This window comes from Dreissena polymorpha, chromosome 1 (assembly GCF_020536995.1).
Source record: "Dreissena polymorpha isolate Duluth1 chromosome 1, UMN_Dpol_1.0, whole genome shotgun sequence".
Lineage (NCBI taxonomy): Eukaryota > Metazoa > Mollusca > Bivalvia > Myida > Dreissenidae > Dreissena > Dreissena polymorpha.
In genome coordinates, this window is record NC_068355.1 from 51,601,579 (window position 1) to 51,616,598 (window position 15,020).

Genomic DNA, 15,020 nt, shown 5'->3' on the forward strand with positions numbered 1-15,020 from the left:
GTCAGACATGCTGAATGCGTATAATGTTATATGTGAATATATAAAGATTTTAAACAATCACTATACATATCAAAGATCGCAGAAAAACACGCACGCACGCACAAGCACGCGCACCCGCACACGCGCGCACACACACGGGCACACACACAGGCGCGTGCACACACACGCGCGCACACGCACACACACACGCACGCACGCACGCACGCACGCACGCACGCACGCACACACACACACACACACACACACACACACACACACACACACACACACACACACACACACACACACTATAATCATAAATAAAGGGACGTTAAAAATAGTAAATAATCGGTTGTGTTTATTAATTTGTCAAAGATCTTTTGTTTGATACCGACATGTTGAAATTTCAACCATATTTATTCACAAGATAAACACGTGTATTGGGCGATCAATTGACCGCAATTTATAGTCTTACAAACTTTAATATATTTTATATTAGTTAACATACACTATTAAAAATGGTGGCCTTCATTATTTGTTTAGCGTAGCACGAAGCTCTCTGAAGAGATCATCTCTCAAACTTTACCCCATCCCAAGTCAGACCGTCTCCCTTCTGCTGGACGAAAAACCCAAATGGAAACACGAAATTCAGAGCCCAGTAATCCCCAAACACCGACCGCAAATTTTCGCTTATGCTCGTGGAACACTTCACGGGAACCCTTTTCTTGTATTCATATAAAGTCAGCCCCTGTGTTATCACCCTCACCTGGGTGGCGAGAAAACCTATGCCTAATAGTGTAAACAATGCATTTATATACATATGAATAGTTGTTATGAAAATCAAAAACGGCTTGCTACCTAGCAACCAGTTTACAAGCGTCATCGGTAATAAACAACCAACGAAGGTCACCGACTCGGATGCACGAAGAAATGACAGACATAAATGTGCTCCGAAAATACCAGTTACTACAGTGTACGTTGAGCCTACGACAAAGAATCGTTGGTTCCAGAAGCCTATACAGGTCCCGAGAACATGACAGTGGTGATCCCGCTTCAAGACGCATCCCTTGCAGTACAAGCAATGGAACGCTCTCGGTGGAACGTCCGTTTCGCACTCTTCACAGTAGCTCCATCCGGTCGCTCCATTGGTTGGCATGTCAACGCAAATGACATTACCGAATATTCTTTTTTTGTTAAAGCCGTTGTTCCAGTTATCAACGGTTTCGTTACTGACAAACGCATGCTTATCTCGATTAGCACAGAGATCTATTTCAGTTATGATGCTTAAAGTTGAAGACGATTCGCTAACATCCCCGCGGTTAACTGTGTTGATTGTGTCCATTGCGTAACCACTTAACCGTTTGTTTCTGGAGAACAAGCGGAGATGGGCAAGGGTCAGGTAAAAGTTAGCCGCGCAGTTGACCACCAAGAACAGGAAGAGGGACCTCAAGAGCAGGAGGCCAGCGCGGTCATACGTGGCGTATACTTCCGGTAATGTGTAAACTAACCCCGTGTACAGATGAGTCGACAGGTGAAAAACCAGCAGGGGTCGGCAGAATATCTGAAATAATACACACACAAAAAAGAAATAACCATATATGTTTTATATCCGCAAACTACCACATCAATTGCGATGGTTTAGATTGTTGTGAGAGGTCGCCGGCCGACATGACAGGCCTTATAAGAATCAATCATTTTGTAATGTAAAAGTAAAAAAAAATACTAAGAAGTAAATTCATATGGTGGGATTTTCTGAAATGGTAATACAAGACATTGATTTTTGAAAAGTTAATTATAATAGTTTACTTGCCATTTATTTTTTTAAGTACGGAAACTAAATATGACACAAGCATGGGCTGGAAAATATAATTCAACTACCAAAGCACCAGATTACAAGTTGTGTAATTAATCAATACCGTACGTTTATTACCATGTTTTTGATAATATCTTAAATGACATAATATAACAGAAAGCGTTTTTATTAATCATATCGTAAAACAATTACAATTTTACCTCTAAGATATACCTACAAAGTATGGAACACTGTTATATTATTTACATCATAAAACAACGATAACAAACATAAGTTTGCATAACTTACAAAAAAGCCTTACATGCGCTTTGGAGGTCCCCTTCAATTTGTTGCGTTCGTGACTCAGTTCTACTTTTGTCCAGAAAGGAAGTTTACGGAACTCCTCATCCGACGCCGACAGAACCTCCGGTCGCAGCGTCCGCTTTGAAACCATGCTAGTCCGTCAGGAACGCTGTGGTGTCTGAATAACTATACTTCCCGGAAGAAAACAAATCAATGACCTAATGTTGATGCACTCGCTGTCACAGAACACATTAATCAATGGTTAAGTTTAGTGTTCTTCAGATAAAACGGTCGGCACCTGCAATGACGCCTTGAGGCTACCCAGTGGCTAACGGGACATGCTCCTAGAAGCTCAAAACAAATAAAACGGTCATAGGCGACTTACATGACGATCTGTTCAAATGAAACGTAGATGTTAAAGCAGTCAATGTATAATAATCCACACTCCTTTACACAAGTCCCGACCTGAATCAAACGAAAAATCAACTTCTATGGAAAAAAATCACTATCAAATATGTATATATGTATATTATATAGTAAATCTTTTTCAGAGAAGTTGATGTTTCGTTATAATTTGAATATTTTTCATTCAAAATGATTTTTCTTCTCGCGATTACCAATGATATGACACTTTTATTAATACCGGCATCGATCCTTTAGTTGTTTGTGGGGATATAATTATGTCCTCTAATATGTCGATAATTTAATTCAATTCAAAAAAGTGATCGGAATTAAAAACCGTAGAATTCATATTCAATGAACGTACTCACGTAAGGTGCGTGTTTTAAAAGGCATAACAGTAAATAGATTAAAAATAATTTTTTAGGTCAGTGATGAATACAGCGAATATCGATTGGAGTATGCTTATTTAAAGATTGCATTATCAGCAATCCAAAATACGATGTAGGTTAACAAGTTCCTTTTACTCTATTTGGAAAAATTGCTACAAAACACGATATTAATTGATTTATATTAAATCGGGTCTTAAGAAATGTTATTTAAAGTAATAGTAATTTAGCCGTTTGAAATGTTTTTTTAAACACGTGAAAAAATATATATTCAAGAAAATCTTTGTACCGTGTCTGCTAAATATGAACCAACGGCTTCAAATTAGTATGTGTATTTTGATATATCTAGGCATATTAATACTGGATATAATATACAAATAGAAAGCATACCTATGTGAGAAAATCCAACGATTGGTGAACTATAAAAAAAAACTACAGACTCCATAAAAAACATGTATACAATAAACTTAGAACCAAGCGCATGGGAACTTGCATAAATATATCACCAAGTCCACGTCCAAGGCCCATAACTTCGCCAAAAATCAGTGGACTGTAACGAATTTCCCACTTCATCTGTTGATCATGTAGGTCGACTCACATACCAACAATGAGCTCAATATATAAAAACGTCTGAAAAACGGACGGATGAAAAAACAATTACAAGAACAGGAAGAGGTACCTCAAGAGCAGGAGGCCAGCGCTTATAATTATAAACTGTTGCCAGCATTGGACTTATCTCTCTAACCCTAACCCTACTGCTATGTGCCACTCCCACCGGGGGGCGGGGGCATACATATCAGCTACATATCTGGCGTTTCGTAAAAACACTCCGGAAAACAGTTATTATTGAGAAAATGTCAATTCCAAAGCCCATAACTTTGCCAAAATCAATGGTCTGGCATGAAACTCCAACTTCATCTATAAGTCATGTAGGTGGACTCACACACCAAATATCGGGTCAATATCTTAGTGTTTCGGAAAAAAGTATGGACAATGGAATGCCGGACAGACATACAGACGGACAGACGACTGCTATATGCCTCCTTACCAAGGCAAAATGAATATTTTTACAATATACTTAAGCCATGGATGCAAATGTAAAACAGAAAGCAGTCACAGGGTTAATTTGTTTATTTATTGTAAATAAATACAAACATATTATTAGATGGAAATGCAAAATTGCTTTAAATCAACAAGTGTTTTAAAGTAAATGCAGACTGGTACAAATTCCCATACACCCAAGGCACTTACTATATGAACATGGGCGTAAGAATTATCATACATATGAATTATTTGAACTAGCACATGAAAGAGACAATACAACTTGAACAGGCATACAAGTACTAACATTGCCATGGAAACAAAAAGAGAACATACTGGTATAACAGCACATAGAAGTGTCCACATTTGCTTCATTGATAGGTGAAACTCACTTAAGAGTCAACAACAAGCATATGTATTGCAGTTTACAGCTCAGCAGCAAAATGTTTTTTTACAAGAAGATTAGTATATGATAAAATATAATAATTTATCTTAACATTCTTAAAAATATATTTTAAATTCCTGTTAATTTCCGAGTTAAGGCTGTAAAAATAGTGTAAAAAAAGCTGTCATATAATGTAAATACACTTTTGATCTGTCATTCTACATCCTCCTCCCAATTTATAATTATAAATTGTTTGCCAGCATCGGACTTGTCTAAAATAAACTGACTAAAATATTACAACCATAAGCATTTTCATTTGTCAAACATCTAATGCAAACTGTTTCTTCGAGAGAAGAAACAACATTAATGGCGTATTACAAAAAAATTCAATGCTCATATCTTTTAAGTTACTAGGAAATATTGGTAAATTTCTTTGTTTGAAAATCACATAAAACTCTTGTATTCATTTTCACAATCAGAAAAGGCATTTTGTTCACCTAAGTAGGCTTTGTTTAATGAACTTTGCAAATATGCAGAATGATGGCCTCAAATATTTTCAAATTTGGGACCAGATTCGATCAACGCTGTGGAATTTACAAGCCAAATTAATATATCATTTTGTCTGTCATAGAGGCATGCTTTATATGAGTACATTAGCAGTTCAGTTTTAAGAACTATATTTTTACAATTCAAGCTTCCAATTAAGTTTCATGTTGACGCTTCATAAGATAGTCAATACATGGCTAAACATTTCAGTGTGAAGATGCACATTGGGAACAACTGTGAAAGTTATAAAAGCAGGATTCATGGGTTGTGTGCATTGCACTTCCCCTTCAATGTTTAGATCTATATACATTTATAGTTTATATCTCTTTCAGTTTTCAAGGTATGCTATGGCCAAAATTTATTTTAATTAAAATAATCAATAGCAATACATGTAAATATAACTCTTAAAATAAGGGCAAAAGTTATTTCTCACAATGAGATCTATGTACATGGGAAGTTTGAAGTTGATACCAATACAAGTCTATTAGTTTTCAAGATATGACACATTTTTCAATACAGGCCAAAATATTATCACAAACATCTGCATAAAGAATAGGGCCCTTGATCACTCACCTGAGAATCAAAGAATCTAAACAAATGTTCTAAACATGTTTCCTGAACATTGGACACAAATATGACTTCTAAAGTATTCACATGGCTATGTAAATAAAACTGATCTACCCCTGAGGGCCATGATTTTAAAATGGGCTAGAACCATCTACTAACTTAGCCAAAATATTATTAGAACAAATGATCTGAGTTTCATGAAGATTTGAGAGAAAAAAATCACTGCTATAGTTTTCACGATTTTTCATTTCAGCCATATAAGGAAAACAGCCCTGCCCCTGAAGATCATGTTTTTAACAGACATGAACTATCTTGGAAAACTGCCTCACCTTCTGGCAGAAATGTTTTTCAACGGACAGAAACCATTTTCATATTCAGCAGAGATATAATTAACACCAAGTTTCATGAAGATAAAATATGACTTGAAGTGTGTTCATAAGCTTTTAATGTGATGTAGTTTTTGACTCATGTGAATCAGTTTAGAACAAGGCCAGGATATCATTGAACAATGTTCTAAAGTTTCATAACGATTGGGAAATACATGTAGCTCTGGAAGATTGGGAAATACATTTAGCTTCTAGAGCCATCACTTAGTAAATGGTGACAACAGACGATTAACAGGGGACAAAGGTGATCACAAAAGCTCACCATGAGCACATTATGCTCACTTAAGGTAACAACAAATTTACTGCAAATTTACTGCATAGATTACATGTATTCAGCTTTTAGTAACAACAATATATTATCTTTTATTTGTTATTTACTTATGGTCGCTGAATGGCCTTTTAATCTAATACAAGCTAATATCATATTTTCCCACTGATATCTTGATTTCAGTTTACACAATTCTGCTGTTGTCTAGTAAATTCTCTTGAGTCGTTTGTTTTCTTCCTGAAGACGGTTGATTTCTGCCACCATGTCTGGGTTCACTGAGTATTGCTCTAGAAGGTGAATCAGCTCATTCTGAAAAGCAAGTAAAGCGAGGGATGATTACAAAAAGCATACCTAAAATAATGTTCAGCAAGGTGGCCATGATGTGGTGGATATGGAGTCTGCCAACTGACCAAGAGGTCATGGGTTCAATCCACACTGTGAGAGTTTTTAAGATATCCCCGAAATACAACCTACGGTACTGGTAAGTTACTGATTCTACTTAAGAAATATACTAAAAATGGTTTCAGTAAGTCTGAGCCTGAGGCCTTCCATGCAATCCGGCTTAGATGAATAGGTATAATATGCTCCCAGGCAATGATTTTTTATTAGAATTTTTTTTAACAACATAGAAATTTTCCTCAGTCTGAGTTTTAAATTTGGTTTTTATAAATGCGAAGTGGCTAAATGGTACCGGTATGTAACTCTGGAAAAGCAAGAATGAAAGAACGCCAGGTAGTTGTTGGATACTGTTACTTAGTCATTCTGATTCACAAAGCTACCCTAGCATCTTCAAGAAATATGTTAAATGATACATATGAAAATACAACAACACATTGATAATACGTTACCTGCAGTTGAAGAAATTCCACAAGCATTGTTGATTGTAAATTCATAATATCTCTGTGTAAGCTATCAACAGTATCGTCATTACTGTCTTTGATAACGCTGACCAATTCTTTTTTCATAGCACAGAATTCTTCCTGAACCACCTTGCGTACGATTTTTGTAATTGTTTCCTCATCAACTGTTGCATACTTATCGTCAGAAACGTGTTTTCTAACTGGCCTGGGTTTCAGATCAACATCGCTTGGCACTAATGATTGAGCGTTCACTCCATCAGGAGTAGTTGGGTAATGTTGTAAAGAGGCACCATTTACACCTCCATACGCACTTCCTGGAGAGTCCCCATAATGCATTGTAGGTAAACAAGGGGAAGCACTCATGCCAATCTGCTGGTTCTGGGAGAGCCTTGAGGACTCTGGACTGTGACTGTCGTTATTACTGTGAGATGGGCTGTTGCTGTTACTGGAGAATATGTAGGTATCTGGCTCTTCTGAAGCAAAATGCATGGCCTTGTATTATATATATTATATTATATATATATAAAACTATATTTAGGAGGTATCAAACATTAATCACAGAGATTAACTGTATGATATTGAACTATGAAAAAAGCAAATTTTTGCTTTTAATACCTGGTTTAAGGAATGACAGACAAATCTGAACAATCTTTAGCTTAAGCACGTTTATACTTTTGTTTAAAATTGTATAAACCAACATGACAAATGAAATCTAAAACTTGCAAAAATAAGTTGCGCATGTGAGTGTAAACAATACCCGCCTGAGTAAATAACATGATAGAATTGTGCATGCCATTTTACATACAAACATAAATGAAACAAGAGATTGCCAAGCAGTATTGTCCCCTACCAGTGAAACTCCACCATTGTCAGAAATGTTTTTATTAATTTTTTTATTTGTTGCCATATCAACCAGAATTCTTGATGTAGGAACAATTTGAAATGACGTGCATAATCTCCATATTGCCATCTATCCACGTTTCAAGTTTCATGAAAAAATATGAAGAACTTTTAAATTTATCGCAGGATCCAGAAAAGTGTGACAGACAGACTGACAGACAGACAGACGGAGTGCAAACTATTAGTCCCCTCCGGTTTCACCGGTAGGGGACAACAAGCAATTCGTTGAATTGATATGCCCTGCCAAATAATTTTTGCTTTTGGATGGATGCAAATCCCTTGATATACAGTATAATTCAATAAAAATAATTAAGTGTAGGTAATTGTTTTTATGCACTGCAAATCTCCTTAACGATATCTATACACCCATGAAGTTTTGTGTTGAAATACTATAGATTTAAAACTGAAAAGTTACATCATACACAAAACAACAAGGGCAATAACTCTTAGTTTCTCTTTAGAATGAGTTGGGTTATTGTCCTTGTGCATGACACTTCTTCCAATTGATTTCTACACACCCATGAAGTTTCATGTTGAAATCTTGTATCAGAGCCCTGAGATAGAGCCCTCAAAAGTTCGATCATAAAACAAGAGGGCCTGAAAGGCCCAAAGTCACTCACCTGAAATAAAAAGAAATGACCTGTTTTTTGCAGCCCAAGATATCATTAGAACCAATGTTCAGACCAAGTTTGATGAAGAGTGAACTATAAATGTAACTTATGCTAACAATGTTTAATATAGCCATAAAAGGATAAATTCCCCACCCCCTGGTGGTCATGTTTTTCAACAGACTGGAACCATTTTCAATCTCATTCAAGATATCATTAAAACATTCTGACATAGTTTCATGAAGTTTGGACAATAAATGCGACTTTTAGAGTGTTGACAAGTTTTTACTAGAGCCATACAAAGAAAAATGCCCCACCCCCTGGCTGCCATGTTTTTAAACCATCTGGAACCATTTTCAAAGTCGTCAGACAATAAATGTATTACCTCTAGAGTGTTAACAAGGTTTTGCTAAAGCCATATGAGGAAAAATGCCCTCCCCCAGTTTTTTGTTCAAGCAACTGGAACCATTTTCGAACACGTCCAAGATATCATTAAAGCAAATGTTCTGACCAAGTTTCATTAAGATTGGAAATAAATGTGGTTTTAAGAGTGTAAGCAAGGTTTTACTATAGCTGTATAAGGAAAAAAATGCCCGCCACTTGGCGACCATGTTTTTCAACTACTCTCGAACTCGTCTAAGATATCATTGGCACAAACCTTCTGATCTAATTTCATGTAAATGGGATAATAAATATTGCCTCTAAAGTTTTAACAAGGCAAATGTTGAAGCCGCACAATGCTTGACACAAGATGGACAAAAAAAAAAAAACCCATCACAAAAGCTCACCATGAGCACATTGTGCTCAGGTGAGCTAAAAACAACAAAGTGCAATCACTCTTATTTAAGGAAGTGTAGGGTTCTGGTTCTTAAGCATGGCACTTTTTTCCTTATCGATATCAATACACCCATGAAGTTTCATATTTACGTCTTGTATGGCATGTGATATCTAGCCCTGAAAAGTTACATGATGGGAAAAAAAACAAAAAAGGGCAATAACTATTATTTAAGAAAGTGTAGGGTAAGGTCCTTGTGCATGGCACTTCTTGTTAATATCTATGAAGTGTCCTGCTGATAGCTTATATAGTTATATAGTTTCTGAGATAAAGCCCTGACAAGTTTTGTGACAGACGGATGGACGGACAATGCCACTTTTATATCCCTTGTAGCGGGGGATAAAAATCTTTGCTTGAACATTACCAGTAAGAAATGCAACTTGTTTCGGCTGATGGGCAGGAGTTCTTTCCCTTGGTATGTCAGTGCCCATCTGATTGATGACTGCCTCACTGGTCATGTGATGTGAAGTGGACATTCCATTGGTCAGACCTGTATATGTTGGCATGCCATTGCTGGTGTCGTGATCCTGTGGAGTTGCGGACACTATGTTGACAGTTGGAACTGTGGTCTGTGAAAAATATAATACATATTCCAATTAGCCTGTACTTTGCCATACATTTTCAATTTTAAACTTGTTAACAGTGAATATACACAACATAACATTCACGAACAAAACATATACTAGTACTGTGAAACGATTATTCTTTGGACAATAATTGTTGTGGATTTTGAGGGTCCTTTCAACCAGGAAATGAAATCTCAAACAAAGCCTTATACATGTATTACAGAGGGTGAAATCATGTGATAGTCAAGATGCAGAGACAGGTGTTTTCCCTGTTTTATATTCTTTAGCACTATTACTAAATTTGTGAATGTCGCTCACTTCCCACCCATATCTGCAGGAAAGTTATAAGTGTTTACTTCTTATTAATATTTGCTCGATATCTCGACTTAACTTGTTACATTTTTTTTACCAGGAACACAAAATTACAGCTCCTGCTAACAAAATTAGTAGCGAGTAAAGTCGATATACATGTATATAAAGAGAATATAAATACAAAATAAATGCTTATCACTTTCTTCTGATATGGCTGGAAAGTGAGCGGCATTTAAAAATTAAACAAAAGTAATGAAGGGTATAAAACGGTGGAAAATACCCGCCTTGGCATGGATATATTGTGTGTAAAAAATGTAAACATCGTTTTACTGTGTAAAATATATTTTTTATTCTTTCTACCGGTATACCACTTTTTATATGTTCAACCTTTATTGATTGAGCAATCCATTTAAATGGAAATGTAAAACTTTACCTGAATGTTCATCCTGTTCTCCAGGGAAGACAGCACGGGGCTGTTTTGTTTCTGCGTTGATCGCGGTGTGAATCCTTGGAACGCCAGGGGAGACAAACCTGCACCGCTTGAGCCCCTTCCTACTTGCTCATGTAGGGGAGAGAGCACACCACCTGGTATGTTAGAAGACAAAAATGATTCTTTTGAAGAAATAATTTTCAGTTTTGTCTTTGTTTTTAAGCCTCGTGGCATGTTAGAAGGACAAAAAAATGATTTCTTGGATAATTTTTTTTTCATTGAATTGTGTTTGTCAAACACCTGGTGCGTAAGAGAATGGAAATTATGAGTTAGTTGAATAAATAATTCAAATGTTTTATTGAGTGTAAACCATCTGGTATGTTAGAGGAATATAATTACTGATTTTTTAAAGAAACATTGTTAAATTGTTTTTATGTTTTTTTATTAAATATAAAACATACAATGTAAATATGCGCATGAGCAAGAACAAAAGTGATATACCTAATACAGCAGTAATAATGTCAAACACATATTATACATGATATGATAAATTGTTGTTTGTTAACCTTCTAGTATGTAAGAAGAAGGAAAAGAAAGATTTTTTTGAAAAAATAATTTTTAGTTAGTTGAGGTTTGTAGGCCCAGGATGTTGATGATCGGGTGAGGAGCAATGATGCGCACACAAGTTTAACATAAAACTGACTACCGCAAGTTCAACAAAATGTTAGGAAGAACTATTGTACAGAATAAAACTCTGAGTGTCTGATAAACTTCTGCTTATCATGACAGGTAAGGGTTATCCCACACCCTCATGTATATACTTTGTCTTGTAATTCTAATTTTGCACGGAATTGTAAAGAACTGTTTTGAGTGCTATAACCAGGAAAGATCCCATATAATTTCGAGGTTAGATTCAGTACAGTTTCTAACAATTAATCAAGAATATACAAAGTATCCAGCACAAACTAAAGCTTTGTCACAGACGTGACGTATACCCCCACATGCCGCATTGACACAGACTGTTTTGCAAGCTGTCTTCACAAAACAAGAGAATCTAATTTATGGCGATTTTTAAGAATTATTATGCTATTATCATTTATAGCCATTTAGACCTTTGAACACTTGAATTCTTTCACATGACACGCCGTCCAATGACTGTGAACAAAATTACACAGTCATTTTATAATCTCATAATGAATGACATAGTTATGGCCCGGACAAGATCATTTATTGCCATTTTTTTACCTTTGAACTAAAAGTGTGCTTGACCTTGGAGATATGGACGTAATTCTTTTGTGCGACACACCATCCAATGATGGTGAACTAAAGAGCAAAATGATTTTTAAATCTCACAATAAACGACAAAGTTATGGCCTGGACAAGCTCATTTATGGCCATTTTTGACCTTTGAACTCAAAGTGTGACCTTGACCTCGGGGATATCAATTTAATTCTTTCGCGCAACACACCTAGTATTTGACCCGGCATGACCCATATTCAAATGTGACCTAGACATTATCTAGATACAACTTCTGACACAGTTTGGTGAAGATCAGATGAAATTTTGGGACAGACAGACAAAGTGACTCCTTAAAATATGTCTTAACAATAACATAAAAAACAAAGTTGTAGGATAAATAGAACATCGGATTAGTGTTTCTGTGTATTTGAATTAATCTTGTCTCCAAATGGCTCATACCACTAGGCAAGCCTTCATGAGCTAACCTTCCTTCAACTCGAAGGATGAATAAAATAACACAAAGAAACTAACATTATATTCTCAGAAACTAACCTTATATGCTCTTTTCATCCCACAATGAGTCTTTGGGAACTAGAATACATTTTAACAACAAATTCAACCCATAGCAGTTGAGAGCTTCATTCAGGAGATGGTTCTCAAAAGCCACATACCTGAGTAAATATCTGCTTGCCACTCCTTGGCTGGGTTTCCTGCAGGCATGCCATCACTGTTCCTGTTCTCCGAGTCCTCATTTGAGTGCTCCTGGAAACCTGTACAAAGCAGAAGAGCCCTCCACAGTAGAATTAACACTTAACCACTCAATTACTCATTTTGAAACGTTTGAATAATCCCTTAGAAAATCAAATCGAATTTAAGACCTTTCTGCATGATTCAAGTTGCAAAAGGCTTCATTTCCAACCGTAAGATACTGATAAGCAGCAAACGGCAAAAAACCTGAACATTATCTTCCCAAACAATTTTTTTTTTTTTGGGGGGGGGGGGGGGGATTCTTGGGTGGGATGGTTGGACGGTATTTCAGAAATAAAATAATAAAAAGAGATGTGTTCGTCAGGAACACAATGCCCCCTATTGCGCCGCTTTGAAATAATTTTTTTTGACCTTTGACCTTGAAGGATGACCTAGACCTTGAACTTCCACCACTCAAAATGTGCAGCTTCATGAGAACGTGGCTTTTTATTTTTTTATTTTTTACCTTTGACCTTGAAGGATTACCTTGACCTTAATCTTCAACCACTCAAAATGTGAAGCTTCACCAGAACGCCACTTTGAAATTTTTATATATTTTTTTTAACCTTTGACCTTAAAGGATGACCTTGACCTTGAACTTCCACCACTCAAAATGTGCAGCTTCATGAGATACACATGCATTCCCATGTCCAATTATTATTATTATTTTTTTTTTTTTCATTTTTTTATTTCTTTACCTAGCCATAAAAAATATTCAAGTTGCAAATCAAGTTAGTTAAGTTCAGTTAAAATTTATGAACAATGATGTAACATTTATATTTTTTGTTGAGCAGCAATGTTGGACATAACCATAATCGTAAAATTCTGTGCTTGTTTACTTTGATTTGTCACCGTTTTCAACATTATTAGGGTCACATCACAGCGGTCAGTAAACCAACTGACAGTTTTAATGGGATAATTTGTTAACCAATACTAAGTGCACATACTTTTGCCAGTAACTTGAATCTTAGGCAGTGGGAGAATGGCCATCCCACATTAGTTATGTTTTATGGCCGGGTTGGGGATCAAATACATGACCCACTGATTTGTAGTACAGTGCTCTACCAACTAAGCTAGCCAAACGTGTTATTCATACAAATCTAATAAAATTTTAAATCTTCTTTACTAGAATCAAGTTTTAAAGTTTCATTTCCAACCGTAAGATACTGATGAGCAGCAAACAACATAAAACCTGAACAGACTGCAAGTTACTCACAGGCTGTTCTGGTTTTATGCTGGTTGCAATTTTAACTTCAATTCTCAGTGGGAAAGGTTAAACAGAAATAAAAACCCAATTTCAAGATTGTATTGTGGATTGAGCACCTCAAAGCTGTATCTGCTAAACATTTCAATCTCATATATTTTAGTATTGCATTTAAACCACAGTATGTGCCTCTACAAGGAATACAAAACCCACCCTCTCTGAGAGGAGAGAACACGTCCATGTCGACACCCGTAACTGGCGTCTTCATTTCATGCTGGATGTTGCCTGCAATGAATACCAGTAGAAAATAAGCAATAAGGGAGAAGACTGGATAGTCTGAAAAATCCTTTGATTAGTTTTTGTAACAATAAATGTGTGTATAGAAAACTAAACCACCTACATGAAACGTTTGTCCCAAAAACTAAAAATAACCCATCTAAATACTTAAGTTAACAATTCCATTCTGATTATGGTTACATATACACATATCCATCCTTTTAACATTAATACTTTTCAATTATATATAATACAATAATAATACAAGTAAACATATAAGTAAATATAGGTTCAAACTCATAGCAGTAATACTTTTTTATATATACGAGTCACAATTCCAAAATGTGTACGTATAATATTGACACCAAGTGCTGGTTCTAGGCCCAGGAAAGGGACTAAAGAAGGTTTCAATAAGTCTGAGGCTTTTGATGCAATGGAGCTAAAATAAATAGGTTAAAACTAATGCCAGAATGTCAATTTTCAGGTTAACAAGAGATGTGTTTGTCAGAACCACAATGCCCCCTACTGCGCCGCTTTGATTAATTAATTTTTGTTTTTTATTATATCCCTTTAAAAAATATTACTTCCCTTGTAAAAATGATTTGTACCTGCCAAATGATAAATAGAAATTATCTCTCTTTAAATATTATTACTTCCCTTGGACTGTTTCTCAACCTTTGACCTTTAAGGATGACCTTGACCTTTCACCACTCAAAATGTGCAGCTCCATGAGATACACATGCATGCCAAATATCAAGTTGCTATCTTCAATATTACAAAAGTTATGACCAAGGTTAAAGTTTTAAGACAGACAGGCACACACATAGAATGACAGACAGATTGGCCAAAAACAATATACCCCCTCTTCTTCGAAGGGGGGCATAAAAATAAATTTAAATAGATTGTACTGGGCAATTTGTCGTCATAGGCCAGATTATACTTTTTCTAAGAGAGAATGTCAATGAAAGTTCAAGTAAATCATTGCTTA

At 35.8% G+C, this 15,020-nt stretch overlaps 2 protein-coding genes across 3 annotated transcripts in view; both read right to left on the bottom strand.

Annotated features, from left to right (window-relative positions):
- Positions 1–263: 263 nt before the first annotated feature.
- LOC127871439 (palmitoyltransferase ZDHHC23-like) lies at positions 264–2,456 on the bottom strand. Its single transcript, XM_052414412.1, has 2 exons — positions 2,094–2,456; positions 264–1,540 (listed from the first exon to the last, which is right to left on the bottom strand). The coding sequence occupies exons 1-2, from the start codon at positions 2,223–2,225 to the stop codon at positions 548–550; spliced, it is 1,125 nt and encodes a 374-aa protein (XP_052270372.1). The 5' UTR covers positions 2,226–2,456; the 3' UTR covers positions 264–547.
- Positions 2,457–3,978: 1,522 nt separating this feature from the next.
- The window catches only part of LOC127880632 (protein NEDD1-like), a 36,423-nt gene continuing 25,381 nt past the window's right edge, over positions 3,979–15,020 (bottom strand). For both annotated transcript variants that reach the window (XM_052427959.1, XM_052427957.1), the window contains exons 9-14: positions 13,970–14,041; positions 12,477–12,575; positions 10,570–10,721; positions 9,623–9,827; positions 6,904–7,388; positions 3,979–6,364 (exon numbers count right to left, since the gene is read on the bottom strand). In XM_052427959.1, the coding sequence (XP_052283919.1) occupies positions 6,260–6,364; positions 6,904–7,388; positions 9,623–9,827; positions 10,570–10,721; positions 12,477–12,575; positions 13,970–14,041 (1,118 nt within the window). In that variant the 3' untranslated portion in view covers positions 3,979–6,259. The remainder of the gene's footprint in view (positions 6,365–6,903; positions 7,389–9,622; positions 9,828–10,569; positions 10,722–12,476; positions 12,576–13,969; positions 14,042–15,020) is intronic.

Bases quoted from the DNA above. Each gene is read 5' to 3' on its own strand.
- LOC127871439 (XM_052414412.1), bottom strand. From the start codon at position 2,225: ATGGTTTCAAAGCGGACGCTGCGACCGGAGGTTCTGTCGGCGTCGGAT. The intron at 1,541-2,093 runs GTAAGGCTTTTT...GTATTATTTCAG, and splicing joins AGGGGACCTCCAAAGCGCAT to ATATTCTGCCGACCCCTGCT.